Source organism: Phasianus colchicus, chromosome 8 (assembly GCF_987193195.1).
Source record: "Phasianus colchicus chromosome 8, bPhaCol1.hap1.1, whole genome shotgun sequence".
NCBI lineage: Eukaryota > Metazoa > Chordata > Aves > Galliformes > Phasianidae > Phasianus > Phasianus colchicus.
Window position 1 is genome coordinate 9017576 of NC_143443.1, and position 19686 is coordinate 9037261.

The following is a 19686-nucleotide window of genomic DNA, read 5'->3' on the forward strand; positions in this document are numbered from 1 at the left end:
GCACAGTGACAATTTGCATACAGTCCTGGATCTGATATAACAAGCTGTTACATCTCTTCTTGATATGTGTTTCAGATCACTGCAGAATTATTGCATCATCATAAAAGTGACCAGTGCTCTTTGGAATCCATGAGCTAATCAAATAAGAAATGAAATTACATATGCAACATTTCAGAGTTTTAAATGGGAGCTAATCATAGGAAAACCCCATTCCATACTGAGGTGAGAAAAAACATCTTTATAGTTGTAAAATTTCAGATCCGATTTTTCCAGAGAGATCAGTGGCATTAATCTAGATGAAAAAGAATGCAAAGTTGTATTACTTATTATGCATGTACAAAAGTCTAGGAAATGTAGGAAAAGAGTTTGATTGTCTATTTAATTTCATTGACATACACACAATTAGTAAAAAGCTAAATTGTGCCTAAGCTTCTTACAATGCATATGGTCTGGCATTAAATATGAACATTTTCAGTCCTAAAGGAATAAAATTGAGAAAATGGCAAGCCATCAGAAACAAAAGTTACATTACACCCTAACTATTGTATCTATAGTGGCCACTACTACTTCTATTGTAACAAACAAGAGAATTTGAAAGCACTTAGATTTGCTTTTTCAGCTGACGGTCTGCTGCAGGTGCTGTGCCATTATAAATAACTATTCAGCTGTTATGCATTATTATCTAAATCACCATTTCGAACCTGAAGTATAAGCTCTACAACCCGTAGATCAAATCTAAGAAATTGACTCTTGTTTACAATGTAGTTATTTTAAAGGAAGAAAATACCCAGGAAATCAAACTCGCAAAGAATTTTAATTATGCTGCTTGTTTCTAGGAGCAGTATTGCAGTTTTACATTCCAACACTGTGTGCAAGGGAAATGAAATACACAACACCTGTTAACAATACATACTCTGATGAATGCTTGGCCAAAAATCGGGTTATGAATATTTTTAATCACATAGGGTGGAGAGAAAAAAGATGTTTCAATTTTTTTTTCCACAGCCAGCCAAATATTATCAACTTAGTGTAACAATTTAAATTTTATTAACACCAGATGAAATCATAGAGAGAATTTTTTTGACCGATGCAGAAATAATTATGATTATTTTACCATTATTAGAAGAGTAGAAATGGATTCCAGCAAAAATGGAGTACAGCAATATGTAGGTAAGAAGGAAAAAAAGGCTTCCTTTATAATCCCCTATTTGCAGGCTCTGATTTTTTAGAAGTTCTCATTTGGCACTGGAAATTTACAGAGCTGAGTTCTACCTTACGAAAGGAAAGAAAGAAAGAAAGGAAGGAAGAAAGAAAAAGAAAAGAAACAAAGAAGACTTTTTTCCTACTGCATTCAATTTCTCCATATTTTCAAAAAGTATTTTTTCAATGTGTCTGTGAGAAAAAAATATTCCTTGTATGTGTATATCAAACATCCAGTTACAGTTTGGATTTTCAAACACAGCAAAGGCAGTTGAAATTTAAATAGTGGTTTGTCAAGAGTAATGTCTTTGTTGGCTTGGGTAGCATGGAAAAGACAGTAACTAAAAACTAATGTATGATCCATGGGATAGAACAAAAGCAAGAGGTTGAAGAAACACCAGTCTGTGCTTGATGGGTCCAGGAGATAAACTAAGTTAATTATGGATACAAAAGACTGTAATCATCTTTTGAAGCCAAATCTGCTTTTGGAGCTTGTGCTTTCCTTGTCGAAGGCAGTTTTAAAATTCAGAGCTGAAGGAGCACAGCAAGAAATCACAGTTGAAAAAGCATCTCCCCCATTTTTGGGACTTTGCATTTTTATTGCATTTGAGTTCCAATTGCTAATAATGTAAGTAATGGCTCAGCTCAACCATCCTTATGTAGTCTGAACTCCTCTGGGTTTTGGTGTAATGTGATAAGTTGCTGTTGTGTTTTGGTGGCTGCAGGGCTGAGCTCAGGGAGCCACTAGTGGGGATTGCAAGAGGCAGGTGCGTTGCTGGGCTCCAAGCAAACCAAAAGGCTGAGAAGACTGGAAATACTTGTCATGCAACCTAAAAAGCTTTGTGCTTCTGAAGACAAATGCTTTCTCTGCAGAGTTCCCAGGGAACAAAGGAAGTCATGGCCTTTACAAAGTACAAAATTGGAAGAAACACTTGTATATGAAGTCTGACTCACAACTCATGTAAAAAATATGACAAACTTCTTAGTCTAATTCATTAACTCTACCTTTCAAATGCTATCCCCGGGAGCAGTTTCTGTCTGAGCTATTTTGTTCTCTTCTTGCCGCAGATTGTTTATAAAGAATTATGGGAAATGACAACAAAAGAATCAAAGTTCGATTTTTCACAGATGAAACTACAGAATGCATGGAGTACTGTAATCCTGTCAGACAAGTGAGTAAATTATATCTTGGTTGCAACAATACACTACTTACTGAATAACAATAAGAATATGTTCCCTTCCTCACAGTAAAAATATTTGCTGTTAATATAAATAGTTCTGAATATCCCTGGCAGTATATGCATGGATGCCAAACAGCATTAAAACTCAAGCAGGATGTCACGTTTCAGCTGCAAGAAAGAGGGGAAGACTGTTAACAGATGTTAAAACAAGGAGGATGATTCACTTCTGGTATTTTACAGTAATGAAATTCCATTAACTTCTATCATCTTTCTTCACATTTCTCTTCAAGTAAATGACAAAAACATAAGCTTATGTTCAAGAAACATTCTGAAACACTGCACTGAGGCTTTCATTCTGCTTCTAAATTTCCTGTGATAAGTATGTTGGTAATTGTGCTTCCCCTGGACCAAAATACAGCACTGATCTTTATAGCTCACGTCACAAGTATCAACAGTATGTCTGCGTGCTCAAGCTGAGAGAAATACTGGCTGGCATGAGCTGTGTGCCATCCTTGTCTGTCTTTAACTTTTGAGCTCTGGGATGCTGAAGAACTGAAGAAATGGATTAGGCTGGAGTAGAATAATTCATTAGACTTCCACTTTCTGAGAGCCTAATTTTAGTTTCTGTCTTATCTAAATCTATAAATTACTTTAATAAAGACCTTATGGAAGCATTTGACCCCAGTTTTAGAACAAACCCATGAATATTCCTCAAGACATCACAAACAGAGCTGGTTCACAGTTAAAAACACAAATGTATGTGCTGGTCTCAGGTCCCCAGTTCAGTGAGTTTCATTTTTACAAGGAGTCATGTACTTAAGCTCTCTAGAGCTCTCCAAATTCATTTTTTACATGCAACTACATAATCTTTTCAATGTGAACACGGACATTAACTCCTCCTTGCAGCTCTCTATAAACATCTGCTTGCACAGCAGATATTTCAAATTCAGAATCTCAGAAGGAAAGTGCTCCCACGACTGATTACTGAGATATATACCCTTTTATTTTAGTGTACTCTGCCAAGAGGAGTCCATAACCCCAGATGAGTCAGGGAAGAAAAGGGGCAGGGCAGTAATAAACAGCTACACTATAATTTCAACCATATTGCCTAGTTATCACAGAATAACCTTTATGCTTAAATTTTTAAGGAGACTATTTGGACACATTCTTCCTTCTTGAGTGTGCTCATCCACTCACTGGGATTTGTGCTCTGAGATTCCACGTACACCAAGAGAAGACACATGTACCATCTACCCCAAATTTACTACTAGTCTCTGGTGGAAGGGACTCAGGATTTTTGCTAGACTGCACAGTAACAAATTTTGCTCTGTCTGGAATAGACCCCACTCTGTAAAGTGGTGATAAACTTGCCATACAGACTCTACAGGTATTGTTGCTATAGTTGGAATCTTGCTCCAAGACATCACTTAAGCATTAAGATATATCTCAGTAATTCAGGCTTGCTATTCCATATTAAATAAGGAAAAGAAATACTAAGATACCTTGGAAGCTGTTTGTGTAGCCTAACAAGCACATTGCTCACAAAAGCACAAAGGAAAAATAGTCAGTTTAAACTGGAAATAGTGATGTGCTTAAAGTTGAACATAGATTTAAGCTGGCACAGTAGTCACAGGGAATTTTTTTCAAAAGGTGTTTTCAGTAGCTCCAGTATGCAAGCCAACCTGTATCTTTGGTAATTATAGCCTCCCTACTGAAAATCCTCCTGTAATTTCAGTTGGATGTCATTTTTCACTTCCTGCCCTAGATAGTTATATGTTATTTTAAGAAGTAGTTAACATCATATGAAGAAGGTGGCAAAATATCAACAGAGCTACACAACAAAGACATGAAAGAAGTAAAATATGAAATCTCTAAAAGAAATGATGTTCCTATTTGGGGGTAAAAGGGCAGGAACAATGGAATCAGTGCATTTATATTTTTTTCACAGGCTTTGCTGCGTTATAAGATGTTTGAGCCCTTTACTTTACATGGTAGTGCATTTCTATCTTCTTTAGTTTACCAACAGACTGAAACAGTAATTCAAACTGAAAAGTCAAATTTTGACTGTCTAAATGAAAAGTGAAGACAGATGTCTGGTCTTTTGCATGGAATTTAATATTCCAGTTCTTGCAAACTTGTCAAAATAAGTGGTAATTTATATCTTTAGAAAAAAATGTACAAGAGATGGGAATCTGTGATAAAAATTGGTCTGAAGAAAGAATATATATATAATATGTACATGTATAATATAAAACAATGCTTTAATTTAGATTATACGTATTTAATAGTATATGTATATTAATATTCTATTTACTTGATATCTCTGATAATCATTAAGAATGTACTTTGCTTAATTTGGTACATTTCTTCGAGTAATTTTCCTTACTCCTTTAATTAGCATGTTCTGTACTAAAAAGCTTTTGCCCCTGAAGAGCATAGCTATGCTTTCCTATGTATTCTTTATAAACTTAAAAGTCTAAAGCTGGAATTAAATTGTTTGTTCCTTGTCACTGGTATACAAATGGCTGTGTAAGATGCAGAAAGTTGATTTCTGTCCCAAGGAGCTTAAAGTCACACAGTGGTCAGCGCTGTTCCTTTTGTCTCAGTCTTGAATTTTGGTGTTCTTAGTGGATTAGTCTTGTCTGAATGCTGACTGTAAGAAGTCACTTAGATGGACTGAAATAGCTACCCACTAAATTATCCATATTGCTTTATCTTACGCATCAGCCCTCACTGTTTAGATTCTTGAACTAAATTGTAGTTGGAGAAAATCCTAAGCATCCTTAGTTCATACTGATAGTATTCTGAAATGTTATATGCCCATTCACATTAGTTCTGCAATTTAATACATGGTAAGGGACTGTCTTGACCTACTGGCTTAAATAAATTCATATTTCTTCTTGAAGTTCTTGTTGGCAGGAAAAAGTATAAGTTTCTTGGAGATGGACTACATGTCCTTTTAAGTCTTTTCTATCTAATTTCTAGGATTCCTGTGAACCTAAATCCAATTTCTTGGCACTAGATATAGCAGTCTTTTGGATGAGATCAAGAATAGAACCACTCTATTACTTGCTTTTATCCATTGAGCCACCTTTCTTTACAGTGAAATGGAATCATTGATAGAGTATGTGTTTTACTTCTCTCATTGCTCTGCATATTGTTTTGAATAATTGAAAAATTATGATTTGCTAAATTTAACTTGCACTTTCTTGTTGCTGTGCCACGTACTAAATTTACAAGTCTCTTAAAATCACTTTCAAATCATATGAAAATTTTCCCTACATATTAATTACATAGAGAGGGAGGAATTCTGAGATACACTGTAATGAAGAACGGTAAAGCCCAAGCAGTTTATCTCCTTAAATAATTCAGAATTCTGTCCATCCTTCTGCTGATACACAGAAGCAGTTATCCTCTTGTAGTTGTTACCATAGTTCCTTTAATTAGACATTGCCTGAGAAAAGGCAGAATTACCTTTTTGTTTTAGAAACAAGTTTCTCAGACAACCTAGGATTTATGTGCTTCTTTTTCTAGTACATAATCATGCCCTGAATTTTTTTTCTGAAAATCTACAGTATGTAAAACAAAAGAACATCACCTAAAGGGAATACTGTTCCCTGGATACAATATCGGTGATGGATGTTATAAATGACTCAGGAGAAGGTGATTAATTGCCACGTTAATGCACCTATATACAATAATGCACAATTCATTATTAAGAGCCATGTAACACTAATGTACTTTTGCTTTCACAAATTATCCATTTGTTGCCCAGGGAGTCAAACTTGAATACTGTGTGCAAGATCTCCATGCACGCCTGTGTTTTTTTGATCCCTGTCTCACAGGGCAAGAACTCAAGCAATTTGTTGTCATGAGAGGTGGCAGCAAGGGGAGCTATATGTCCATCTAGTGCAACAAGAAAGCCTCCAATAGGAATTTCCATCTGCTTTTCATCGTGAATTTGCCTACATGTAATTACTATGCTTAGTGATGCTTAACTAAAGGTGAATGAAAACGTGTTTGCAATTGAATGTTTTCTAAGACCTCCATCACTATAAGGATGTGTGAATATGCTTGGAGTTTACGAAAACTTTATGTTTGAAAGTAAGTCTTCTGAAAATCCATTCATTTTTCTGAATTCTGCATAAACTTTGTCTTCTGCTGAAATCCAAGGACCTCTGCAAACTAGAAAAAAAAGAAAAAAATCAGACAATCAATTTAGTTAGGACTTTGAGGGACTTAGTGGAGTATTTTGGAGCCCTGTTGCAACTGTTGGCTTGTTGTTTTTTTTTTTCTTCCCAGTTGAAGATGGCCTACCACCGACAAAGCCCTGCAACATTTAGTGTGAAGCTTCGACTTATCCACCCCTTCTGACATGGAACTCTGTATCTGGGTGAGTCTGCTCCCTGATAAGCTGAGGAAGAAGAAAGTCTTTCTAGGAAGACAGCATGCTTCATAGCATCATTAGCAAAATGACCTGACAAAAGTTAAGGAGAGTAACCAGCTCTTCACTGACCTCCTGTCAGGGCTGAATATAAGTAGGCCATGTGGTTATCCTTAATAGGACCAGGCAATGTGAGCTGAAGAGGCTTAATCAAGGACGGAAGGAAGAGGAGGAAAGTGTACCCCCTGCGACTCCTGTGCTGGGTGATTCTAGCCTTGGCAAAACAATCTCAGAAATTTGAACTCTGGTTGCTCCTCAGATAAATAGAAGAGCTCTGACTATGTAATGCTTTGTAAGAGCAGGCTTTCAAATATGGACTGCTTAAATTATACATGCTGGAACAGACACTTTCGGGGAACTTTTTCAAATAACATAGCTACACAGAGGAGCTTTTCTTCTCCCCTGACCTGAAGTGTCTGTGACCATCAGCAATCAGAAAATTTACCATGACTAGTCATGGTAGGAAAGGACTAGATCAGACTTTAAAGACCACTACTTCTGTTGTACTTACAAGTCTTGCATTTGAAGGAAATGAAAATGAGCTGCCTTAAATACTCACACTTGCATATAAATGTGGGTTTTATAAACATAAAAGAGTCAAATTAAAAGGAACAGCCTAACGTTACTGTTGAATCTTTTTTGTTGGTGTCCCTTTTTTTCCTATATCTTTATAATTCTATATAAATATTTAAATTGAAAATAGGAAGTTTAGGAGCTTACTGTTGGAAATGTGTGCTGAGTTTCCATCGGTGCTCAAAGTCAGTGAACTTGCACAGTGTGAGTTTTATGTAAGAAAGAATACATTCCAGGGCTAAGCCCTTTAAAGCTGAATAAGAGAAATGGAGGTAGTTCCTTTAAGGGTTTTAAGCCACTATGTTTTTGACATTAGAAATGTTTGTGGAAGTCAGTGCATATTTTCAATGCCAGAGGAATGCGGGGTTAAATCCGAAATCTACCTGTTACTGACTAGATTATCAGTATGAACATATACAATATTAAACTGCATCCAAACATCAGATTTAATTCCCCAGTTTTTACACCTTAGTGCGTGTGGTGCTTGCAGCTCTGAATAATGTTCTTATTTGATTAGATTTATATACACAGTAAAAGGAGAAGTAACTGCAGCCGTACGGTTGTCGGCTGCAGAGCATGGCACAAATTGCAGGAATTCACAGTGTGGGCTCTGCACAGAGCTATGCAATTCTTTAAAATACTATGAATAATTCTACAAAACACTGCAGGATCCAGCCCTCTCAACCGCATTCCAAGAGATTCCTGAGTCCTTTTGGAAGCATGATTGGTGTGTATGCGTAATTATGGGTCAGACTGTTGTGCAGGAAGGGGAGTTGATGTATGCTGAATCTCAGACATCAGTCATGGTGGGTAATGGGCAGGTTTGAGTCTCTTGTGATACGGGTACAGTGCTCAGTATTTTGTGTGGTGCAAGACACCAGCGATGACAACCTTCAGAAAGTGGAAAAGTGCTCAGAAACAGCAGCAGACCTCAAAGCAGCTGCAGAAATCCCAAGAGGTTCCTTTCTTTACATGGGGATGCTGCAAAAATGTTTTGTCATAGCAGCTCCGTCAGCACCTTCATAAACTTTGCAAAGTTAGTTGGCTTTTTCTTTGATCTCATCACCGTTCACCCTCCAAATGCTTTATTCAATCTTGCAGGTTAAGTGCCGTTACTCTGAGTTGTTGCTGCTGCTACAAGTCTGCAAACCACACAGAACTGACAGAACCGCTCCTGTCCAGTTTCATTTACTGGTACTCCACATTCAGAAAGACAAAGCAGGACAAAGAGGAGAAACAAAGGATACTGAGGTATGCTAAATCTTTTACCTGCAAATCCTAATGAATAGTTCAGTTGCTAAGTCATCTTCCCCTTACTATATAACTCCTAAATCAGCCATAAAACATGACTGTATAAGAGTATATATCTGCCAGTGCTGGTCCCAGCAGGAGCCTGCTGCTTTACACTGGCTGACCCACAACAACGCGTGGAGCGTTCTTGGGCTGGACTGAGCTTCCAACGTGGTGTCTCAAGAGCTGATGTTGCGATGCCGTTAGGATAACTTCAAAGTGCCATTCACAAAAGCCCAGCCCTCGCACGGCCACGGCCGGCAGCCCCGCGGCGGGGCGCTAAGATGGCGCCCGGCGGGCTGAGAGCAGAGGCCGGGGCCGCGCGGGCGGAGCTTCGGGGCCCGCCCCGCTCCCTGGGCAACGGCGACGCCGAGCCCGGCAGCATGGCGGCGGCGGGGCAGGTACCCTCGCTCACTACGGTTCACCTCGCCAGCCCCCAGCGGGCACGAGGCGGGCAGCGGCCGTGCTGTTCGTCTAGCTGTCCCCGCGCGTTGGCACCCTCTCGCTTCTTTGTCTTGCTTCTCCTTGATCTTTTAATTGAATCTAAGTGTTTTCACTAAGCTCCTGAAAGCTTAAAAGGGTGAACGTTAAAATGCTTTTGGAGGATAAATGAAGGCAGTGTGAGTGTGTATTTCTGCGTGACCTTGTCACAAAAGAGCACGTAGCAGAAAGAAGGCCGCCTGTCCGAAAGCAGCCGCGGCCCTTCCTGGTGCAGCCGCTGCCAGAGCGTGTGCCTCGGTTGGCACCAGGCTGCCATGGCAACTGCTGGCACAAGAGCTTAATATTTAGGTTTCCTGAAATAAATAATTCCTCTTCTGTGTAGAATGCATGATTCAAACGCTTTATGAGAAACACAAGTGGTTCTCACTGAATTCTGTCTATTAGTGTTACCTGTACATACTGTGGCTGTTGGGAGCGGTGAGCACAAGGCCGCAGGGTGTGCAGTGTGAGAAAGGACAGGCTGTCCAAAGGCTCAGGGATGTGATTTAGCAGAGGGTTGTTATGTAGTATGCTTAGGTTGTGGTTAGACTTGATGATCTTTAAGGTCTTTTCCAACCTGAACAATTCTATGATTCTTTGATTCTATGATTAGAAAAGTAGCACTGAAATTTTCCTCTTTAATACTTCACGGCTTTATAGAAGGATCTTTTATAGGATTTTTTTTTTCATGTATTTTCTGTACTGAAGTTTGTGTGATACATGATAGCACACCTTTCTGAGAATGCCTGCTATCCCCTGTGACTTATTTTTATTTCCCAAACTCTGTGGATTTGTGCGTTTTTATTATTATTATTATGATATAGCTTTGGCTGAAGCTAGCATGTTCTGTGCATAAGCCATAGCAAACATGTTATTTTGCCACTGTATTTGCCTCTTGAGAAAATCTTGAGAAAATTCCTTTTGAATTAAAATATTTTTATAACTGCTCAGACTTCAGCAGAAAGCATATTACAAAACCTGAATGCCAATCTCAGCAATTCCTGCTGCTGCTTTCTTTTAAAAAACTTTTCTTTTTGTTCCATGTAGTAGTCTGCAGCAATGAAAACATTAGTAAGGTCTACTGCCATAGTAAATTTAGTCACACCTGAGCATTTGGATTGCACATATTTTCTGAAATGTATTTTGTTATTAAGAGGACATCATCAGCCCCTGCTGTTTGTAATGGTCCTCCCTTATAGGTATTATTTTTTGCATTTGGTATATCTGCACTTTTCTCTTTTGATTACCATTGAAATTGGTGATGCAGTTGTGTATTTCCTCATTTGACAACAAAATAAGTACTATGACTAAGATAGCAACTATTGATTTTAACTTCTTGTTATGGGAGCAGACAAGTGGTTTGTTTTTTTGTTGTTGTTGTTGTCTGTTTGTTTTGTTGGTGGTGGTTTTTGTGTGTTTTTGTTGTTGTTTTTTAACATATAGGAACAGTGAATGCATTTCTGTTTCTGCCTTAACCATTAGGTAGACAGCTTCAAGATTTTCTGCTTCTGCTGAAGTATTTGACAGCTTGATAACAAAATGCATATAATAATACAAATAACAGCCTGTGTTGCTATTTTTTTAATTCCCAATTTGATTAAAGTTGTAACTGATATGCAACACTGTTTCAGGATACATCTGCACTGCTGTCAGCAGTGTTGCTCAGACTGAGGTAGCTGAGCCAGCTTTAAATGAGCCAGCTCAGTACTGGAAACTATCTGTCTGTGGCAGCAGAGAGTTTAGTCCAGTTTCATTTCCCCGGGGTGAGGGCAGGAGGATCTTGTTCCTTACGCTTCAGGTAGCTGATATAATTTGAGAGAGCTGGCAAGACATTCCTTTGTGAATATATTTTTGAAAGTCAAGATTTTGCAAAGCATGTTGTTGTATTTTCAAACAGATGCAAATAACTAACATCTTCAACCAGAGCAGAGGTCTCATCCCAAAGGACAAGCCTGCTTCCTTTCAGGATCTATTGCTAATTTCCATTTTTGTGTTTTAATGTCTTATCGCTCTGAAGAGGCCCTCACCAAAACTGCAGATGCTGGAGGGGTTATTTTTAGAATTCTTCCCCACCCAAATACAAAGCTTTTTGCAGCTTGCTGTTTATTACTCTGCTGTTATTATTTTCTGTTTCACAGTGATTTGTAAACACTGGCTGAGGAATTCAAGGAGGATCTTATTCTTTTGTTTCAAAATATCTGATTTGATATTTTGATTTGATGATGTTGACAAGAGGTGCCCAAAGCACTTGGAGTGACATATTGAACAGCTTGAAATATATTATACATTCAGAACAGCTAGAAATTATTTGAAGGAAAATAAAGGATAAAGGGATCAAATAATTCTCTTGTAGTAGTCTATGTTTACATAGGTTAAGTCTATTGCTGACAATACATATTGGCAGAGGCTTTTTTGGTTGTTTTTTTTTTCCTCCTCCAACTCATGAGGATAGCATTATCAGAATGAAATCACCTTGGATTGTCTCAGTCAGTCACAGCTTGCTAACAGTAAAAGGAAAGGTAAATTTATCACCATATCAGTGAACATGCAAAAAAAAATTTCCCTTTGATTTTTCAGTGGTGGTTAAAGACAGCCATCAAAAGGCAAAGCAGTATTTCATCACAGTGGTGATAAACTTTTAGTGGGGGTGAGGTTCTGCCCCAAAATAATTTTTCCATAAATACAGGATCATTCAAGTGACTTTACGTCTTTCCCTACTTTTTTTTTTTTTTTTTTTTTAATTACAGAGACACTTCTAATTTTAAAAATTTATCTTCTAAGTAATGTGATTTCTCTCCCACAGTTGCTCACCAGTCCTTTAGAACTGTATTTTGTGTTATGTGATACCTGCACTTACTATGGACACCATTGACACAAGTGCACCCTAAAAATTAAGAACTTGAGGGTAGGAAGGAATAGTTACAGAGAGTAGGTGATGAAATGTACAGTGAGCTTTCACCTTGCTATGTAAAGTGATGGATTTTGATGTGCATATTACGGAGTTTCATCTGCAATACTAGGTTACAATAACTCAAGTCTCTCTTAAGTTTAAACCACAAACTTTAGTTAGATAAATAATGTGTTTCCAAGGCTAAATTCTTTCAGTGTTTTGAAAGGAACTATAGGGGACTGTGTACAAGGTATGTGGGTATTTTTAAAATATTTTTTTGTAATCTTACATACTCCATGTATTGCTACAATACAAATGTATATGCTAAGACTTCAGCAAATTTTCCTAAAGGCCCTTTTTGTTATTTGTAATTCAAAGAATGAGATGGGCCTTAATGATAGCATGCTTGGTGCGCGCAGCCTATCGATATAGTATAGGTGGGAAAGCTTCATGCTATAGTAAACCAGCTGCAGGCAGGAGGAAATTACTTTTTGGTCAAGCATTTTCTGACATGATGAACATGGTCTGATGCCTTTCAAGAAACAGTGAGGGCTCTTTTGTATAGACTCTGGAAAATCAGATATTTTCTATTCCAGAATATTCAACTTTTTGCCTGCTAACCTGTTGCTTAGAGCATGAACATAAGAACTAGGAGGCAAAAAAAAAAAAAAAAAAAAAAAAAGACTTTTGGTGAGCCTGTACTACTGAGCTATGACTGTGGCTTTGAATGATGGAGATGTGGGGTGCAGGGGTTGGAAGCACCTTTTCTTTGCTCGGTCCTCCAATTCACTTGTCCCTTTTGCCCACACCTGGCTTATAGCCATGGATGAGAGGCTAGAAGATGATCAGAATACAAATAGTATGCCTTGAATTTTCTTAAACTTTTTCTTTAATAGTGTCAAAAGTACCATCTTATACTGTCTATCTGTGGTGATTCTTGTGAAATGATAACATTTTAGTCAGTAAGGTTTTAACTGACAAACCAGTGAACTGTATGCTGCATAGATAATGGTACAAAAAGATATAGTGTCGTATCCTATGCATTGGACATCCTGAGAGAAAGAGATGAACTTGTATTAATTCAATTTCCTAAGAATCAGTATCAATTATTCTTTTAGTTCTGCTCTCGCTGCTTCTAAAAAAATCCATTTTTCAATGGATTTTTAACACCAGCGGTCACTTCAGTACAGCATTCCTATTTTTCCTAATTATTCAAAACTGTCTTTCAATAATAGTATAATGTTACTATGTTGAGCTACTTATTCATGTTTTCCTAGCTGGGGCATGAAGCTTCAGTTATATCAATATTGCTGACTGCAGAAGTGTTGCTTTTTCTACTGCATCAGTTGTTGCTAATAAAAACAAACTAGTGCCATGTTCCTAACTATCTGAAGGAAGCCTTTGTTTACTTGGTTCTTGTTGTTCTGATGAGGCATTTTATCTGAGACTAACTTCTTTGCAGTTAGGAATGATAACTTTTAATAATAAAGTGCATGGGATAGCACTCGTGCTTAATTAGAAAGAAAAACTAGTCTATCCACTAAATCTCATATTGGTTGCTCTCAGCCTTGTTTCATCAGCCGTGGATGTAATTCAGCATGTCCCAGAGTTTTAGGTATATTTTGCAGTTCAGCAGCAGCAGGGGGAGTAGTGTAGCTTTATTTGGGGGCTCTCCTTGACCAGTGCTAGATTTAGGTGACGATTAGCCCAGAACAATGCTTTTCAATCCAAAATCAGCTTTTGTTAGGAAATCTTCAGCTTCTTTCTCAAGCTGAGGTAGAAATGTTGTTCAGGCTTCACTTTGCTGTGCCTCTATAAAGCCCCACAGGGTACAGATACACTTCCTGTGAGTTAATAATTTTTGTGTTTTACCCAGACTTGTAACCAACATCCAGGCAGGGTACAAACTGTTAACCTCTACTCCTTGTGCTTTATGTTGCAGCTAAATTTTTCACTCATCTTGTTGTCCACCTATGTAGACTGCTGATAAAGCTAGCTTGGATACAAGTCCCTTCTTAAAACTTGATAACACTTTTGGGTTGCTTTCCTTTTATATAATATTCAAAGCTCAGCAGGACTTAGTTAAAGTTGATAAAGTGATGCTATACATAGTTTTGAGCTTTGCTAGGATTGTGTCAGAGTATAATTGGTTCTTCTTTAAATAACCACTGATAATCATTATCAGCAACATATCATTTTAACAGCCTAGAGATCGTCCAACAGATAGATGTCAAATGTAGTTTTGACTCTCTTTATAGATGATGATTTTATAATGTGCTTTCACACCTAATTCCATTACCTAGATGTTATGTACTAAAAGTTATTTTTTCTAGTGTGTTATATGTTTCATAGATTTCTTACCAAAGTCCACATTGAAGGGATTTTGGCCAGTGACACACACTAAATGAAGTATCGTCAAATATTTTTTAGAAGACCACTGCATAGCTTTTTCAACATCAGTTTGCTATCCCATGTAACATGTGCACCGTCGTATTTCCTGCAAGGAACTGCTTTCTGTTCTGTAGATACACAGACCTACTCTGAAACATTACTCTCAGATTCTTCTGTGTGCATCACTGTATTGCAACAAACATGTTGGACTTTCTTGGCTTAAGGAAGGAGCAAACGTGGACAAGAAATTCCCAAAGTGCAATCAAGAAGTAAAGGGAGAAGGTCAAATAGTATGGTAATGTGCATGTATGGCCATAATGCCTTAAGCATAAATTGAGTATAAAATTTAATTACTGTACTATCCGTCAAATCTAGATTCTTGGACAGTTTTGTACATTTACATTTCTGTTGTTTTTACTTATAAGTTAGTGACATATTGTGAGCAGCACAGGATTGAATTACATTCCCACATGAATTTAAGATAGAAATACTATTTTCCGTATATCTGCCTAGCACTATCTGCCTAGTGAAAATGTTTTAGGGCACTGTATAATTATATCTATGTTACATTTTTGGCATTTGTTGAATTAATCCCTTGCCTACTGCCTCAAAAATCAAAATGTTATTTAGATAAGTTACTGACATAATTAAATACAACTTTCAAAATTATACTCATATATATGTATGTGTGTGTAGGAAGAAGACCAAGATCAGGATGCTGTAGGTGGACAGAAGACTATTAATCATACATTTCTTTCTTTTTCGCAAATTACTGCTTTGTCAGAACAAAACGTAGAAGGATTTCAAAAGTAAGTGGCAACTGTAACGATACTAGAGTTAATGTTATCATGAAATAACATTTGTATACAAATTGTTAGATTTATTTTGTGATAGCTACCACCTTAATTGTTCAATTTAAATATGTGATTTTAAATATTTCATGAAAGGTGGGAAGAAATGTAATTGATCTCAGATCTACTTTGTTTTAGTGTGTTTCCCACATCTTTTGATTTTTCTACTTTTTTATTATTATTTGATAGGTACTTCACACTGTTTTGGTTTGTAGGTTTATATTCTTTCTAAATATTCTGTAAATGAAATACTAAGATGTAAATAAGCACAGGCCAATACTGAGCTTTTCCATAAGTCTCACTTGGTTAAGTCTTTTGCTAAAGCATTTAGGACATTTAGGATGCTTAATATGAGCTACTGAAAAAAAATCAGAAAGGTTTTAAAAATTTAGAAAGGGATGGAAATGTTAAGAGGTAGGTAGCTGTTATGGTGCTCTGGGGAAATAGAAGGCAGCCAAAGACATCTGAAGTAAGCCCATGTTGTCTTCATTGTAGCAACACTCTCTCTTCTTATTAATGCTTAGTAGGAGCTAAGTTTAGGAGGCCCAAGGTCAGCTTGAAACCTTAAACTTACTTCTAGGATGGGATTTCCAGAAGTGCCCAAATAATTCAGGAGCGCTTGTCTCCACTGGCAAGTTCTTACTGAATTAAAAGCAAAGGGCTGGTGTTCTTAATGGGTTTTAGAGAAGAGAACAAAGCAAAACAGAAACACGCTGTCTGAATACATTGAATGTTTGAGAGATTAAAATATTATTCTCAAAATATAATCTTTCTCTGTTTTAATGACAAAAAATTCTTTACCTGATTTTTTTTTTCAAAGAAAACTGTAAAAATATTTTTTCCCTATAAACAATAAGATTTTTATTTATTTATTATTTTCTCTTGACTGATGACCCGTTTCTTCAGAGAAGGTTGAAGCATACAATTCACAGGAGACTAAAATGTACTTAGTGACACAATTTATTGTGAAAATTTCTCATTAAGATTAAAAAGGAAAGCATTAAAAGATCACGTTTCTTTTTTTTCTGTCTCAGCTGATCAGATGAAGATGTGTATTAGGTTATATACACACTGTACAAGTGAATCATGAGGTATGTGCTGCATCAAATGGAAAGGGATAGTTCTGGGAAATTTTAACACCAGAACTGAAATTTTGTTAGTTTATCACAGTGCATCATTTCTACACAAAAGGGCAATTTGGAGGCCACAGCAAAGGCTGGAAAATCAGAAGAGATTATCTAATTCAGTATGAGATTTTTGAAGCCTTGTGTTCTCGTATATCAGAGTTCTATACTCCGTAGGATTTGAGAGCCTCCGTGGAGGAAGAAATAGCAATCAATGTAACTAAGAAACCTAAGTCACCCATAATTTCCTGATCATTTATAGATACTGTTGTCAGTGACATGCTTTGCTGAATGTTGAAAAGATGAGTTCTGGCATTGTTAGCAGCACCACAGAAGATCTAAATCCCTGAGAAGCTCTGATTATGAAAACACAGAGTTGGCAGAGGCTTCAGAAAGAGAGGATATGGACTCTTTCAAACCTTGGAAAGTTCAGCTGGCCACGTTCCACTTCTATTTCAGTACATAGTTAAGTGTTTTTAGCCAGCTTGAATGTGTACAGCCGTACAAATTTGTTATGCAGAACAAAAGAATACATGGTTTTAAACAAAACTGATTGGATTATATGCTTTACTTTTTTAGCTATTCAGGCTTTAATTAAAAAACAACAACAACAGTCATTTTATTTGTCAGTGTATCTCTACTAGCCTGGTGAAAACCCTGAAAAACTAAGTTCCTTATGAGTAGGTCTGAGATTAATGCTGTTATTAGGAAAGAATGAGAAGCAGGAATGAAAACGCTCTTATATGGAAGGAGAAACTGTGATCATAGCTGGCACCTGTTTTGTCAGGTATTGCTAAGAAACCAAAGGCTGCTCTAATGTAAAACTTCACTATCTAACAACATAGCTAAAGTTACACTGGAAGAATTGCAAACTGAAGTCCTAGCCCTGATCCTCCATAATCTCTTCACGTGGAAAAAGGCATATAATTCTTATAAAATACATAGTTAATTCCACAATTGGACAGAGCAACATAAATTTGTCAATAACAGCATGGTCTCCTAGAAAGGAATGTATTTTTCTCTAATTGTTACTTTTTTTAAGTAGGTGGAAAATTTCCAGAGTTTACCAGAAAAATAGGATGAAACTTTTCCCAAATGCCTTGACAATTATGAAAGTGGAATACAAATTTTATATTACTTACCTTATTTCTAAATTATAATTTTACTTCACAATCTGCATGAAAAATAATGACTAAAAGGAAACATAATCTTTTTAATTTTGTAGACTTCTCAAAACAAGAGCGTGTGACTAATTGTGTCATTTCACTCACAAAACCCCTTCTTCAACACTTACTTTTCTTTTTGCATGCATTTTGCATGCATCTCTTTGGTTTTTTTTCATCCCTTTATTTTTATTTCATTAGTGATATCTTTACATTTAATTACTGTCTGTTGAAATTTATAGTTGCTTAGTTAGTTATTTTGGTGTTTTTTTTTTTCTTCTGGTCAACAGTGTTCATATCTAGAAATAGATGAAGCAGAATTCCTGGAAAATATGAACGTGTATACATGTAATATGGTCATAATAGATATATAATCAGACATTAAATTTTGAAAGTTTACAAGTAGAAACTCCATTCTTTTACTCTGATATCTCTTTCAGAAAGCTGGCAGAGTTTCTGAATTTTAAACAATTGAAGACATCTTTGAAGGAAGCTATTCTGCTAGATTATTATACTGCAGGATTTTGTTGGGCAAAAGAAATGAATTTCAATCTCATGCAGCTGTCACAATACATGGATCTCTTAAACTTCCTGTTGGAGAACCTCAGTGGTAAGTATAGCTAAAAGTTATAAAATAAATACACCTGAAGTGGAAGGCAAGAATGCTTTCCAGTCATTTTAATAAAGTGTTTTTTAACTGCAAGTATTGGTAAAATGATTTGTTTTCCTCTTGAATACTGTACTTTGTACTTGATAATAATTTTTCTCAAAAGACAGCAAACTTTGAGAGGACTGTAGTCTGTTGAGCAAAATGTCTCTCAATCTTTGTACAGGATGTGCTATAAAAGGGAAAGGCCCTGAAAAGACCTAATCATTGGCTTGTTAAAATAAATAATTGTAGTAGAGTGAGAGGAAGGAACATCTAAATTCCAGTGCCAGCTCTCTCAGTGACTGACTCACCGTAGCCTTGGGCACATTTCTCTGCTGTTTGAGATATTCAGTACATGCTATAGAATTACACCAGGTGAATAATATGTATTTTATCCTTGGAGGTGAACTCTTAGGCAGCTTTCTATATGGCAAATTCTGCACTCCGGGCACAAAACGTATGGGTTAACTAAAGAATGACGAGGGAAGTATACTGTCATCACTGCTGAAGTTGAAAAATTACAATGGAAGAAGTTTTACCTCTTGTGGCTATGAGGAAATTTGCAAAAAAGCCTTTATCTTGGGTCTGGTGGGAACAAAATAGCCAGAAAAAAAGTTGTAGCAGCTTCCTCTTGAAACCCCTTTTTCTGAGATCACAGCGCTTACTTTATATTCACTTTGAAGGTAATTATGTTGAGAAGAGTCCATCCCAAAGGAAAAGTAAAAGGACTCAGTGGGTCCATTCAGAGTAAAGATGAATATTTAAAATCAAGCCCTTAATAATTGTTGTACTCTTTCATTGTAGTTTAATTCAAGGACCTTTTCGTTCTTGGAATTCTGACAGAATATGTATATGCTTTATGATCATTGGAATTCCAGTTGTCCTTCCTGTCTCCAATGAGAAAGTATCTTAACATGTGCTAACTATATTAATATAACAATGGAGAATAATGGAAACACGTCAGAATTTAGTTTTATGAGATTGTAATGCATGTGTACTAGACTGGCTGGTAACACAATGGGTTATTAAAGATGACTTACATTTTTCAGGATCTTTACTCTGGCAAATCTTTAGGTCTTTGAGCTGAAATTTTCCATGGCAATGACTGCCTCAGAGCAGTTCAGCAGGCTTCAAAACAAGACTGAGGTGTCCCAAAAAAGTAATGCCTTATTTTGAGGTTGGTTATTAATGTATGCATGTATTTATTTTCCCAAACAGCTCCAATGCCCCTACACTTCACAGTGTAAAGGTTTGGCAAGCAAGTATTATGAATTTGATTTTTGCTGGCTTCTGAAAATCCATTCATATTTAGCTAAGATTCTAAGGAAAGAAAATGCAGTTTGTAAATGCTTACAAGAGGCTTCTAATATTTTTTTCTCATTAAATTTCCCCACGGAATCGATCTTACAAAGTATACTGTAGCCCACCAGGGCTGAGATGAGTTTCCTTG

The 19686-nt window shown here is 36.7% G+C and overlaps 1 protein-coding gene across 8 annotated transcripts in view; it reads left to right on the top strand.

The window, feature by feature from the left end:
* CABCOCO1 (ciliary associated calcium binding coiled-coil 1) overlaps positions 1 to 19686 on the top strand; it is a 217547-nt gene that overhangs the window by 157696 nt on the left and 40165 nt on the right. For 6 of the 8 annotated variants that reach the window (XM_090144854.1, XM_090144850.1, XM_090144851.1 and 3 more), the window contains 6 exons: positions 76 to 222; positions 2269 to 2372; positions 6684 to 6774; positions 8500 to 8649; positions 15146 to 15258; positions 18028 to 18197. In XM_090144854.1, the coding sequence (XP_090000980.1) occupies positions 6757 to 6774; positions 8500 to 8649; positions 15146 to 15258; positions 18028 to 18197 (451 nt within the window). In that variant the 5' untranslated portion in view covers positions 76 to 222; positions 2269 to 2372; positions 6684 to 6756. Of the gene's footprint in view, positions 1 to 75; positions 223 to 2268; positions 2373 to 6683; positions 6775 to 8499; positions 8650 to 8718; positions 9090 to 14439; positions 14745 to 15145; positions 15259 to 18027; positions 18198 to 19686 lie in introns of those variants that run through there. The other 2 variants (XM_031589949.2, XM_031589952.2) reach the window with 2 other exon arrangements.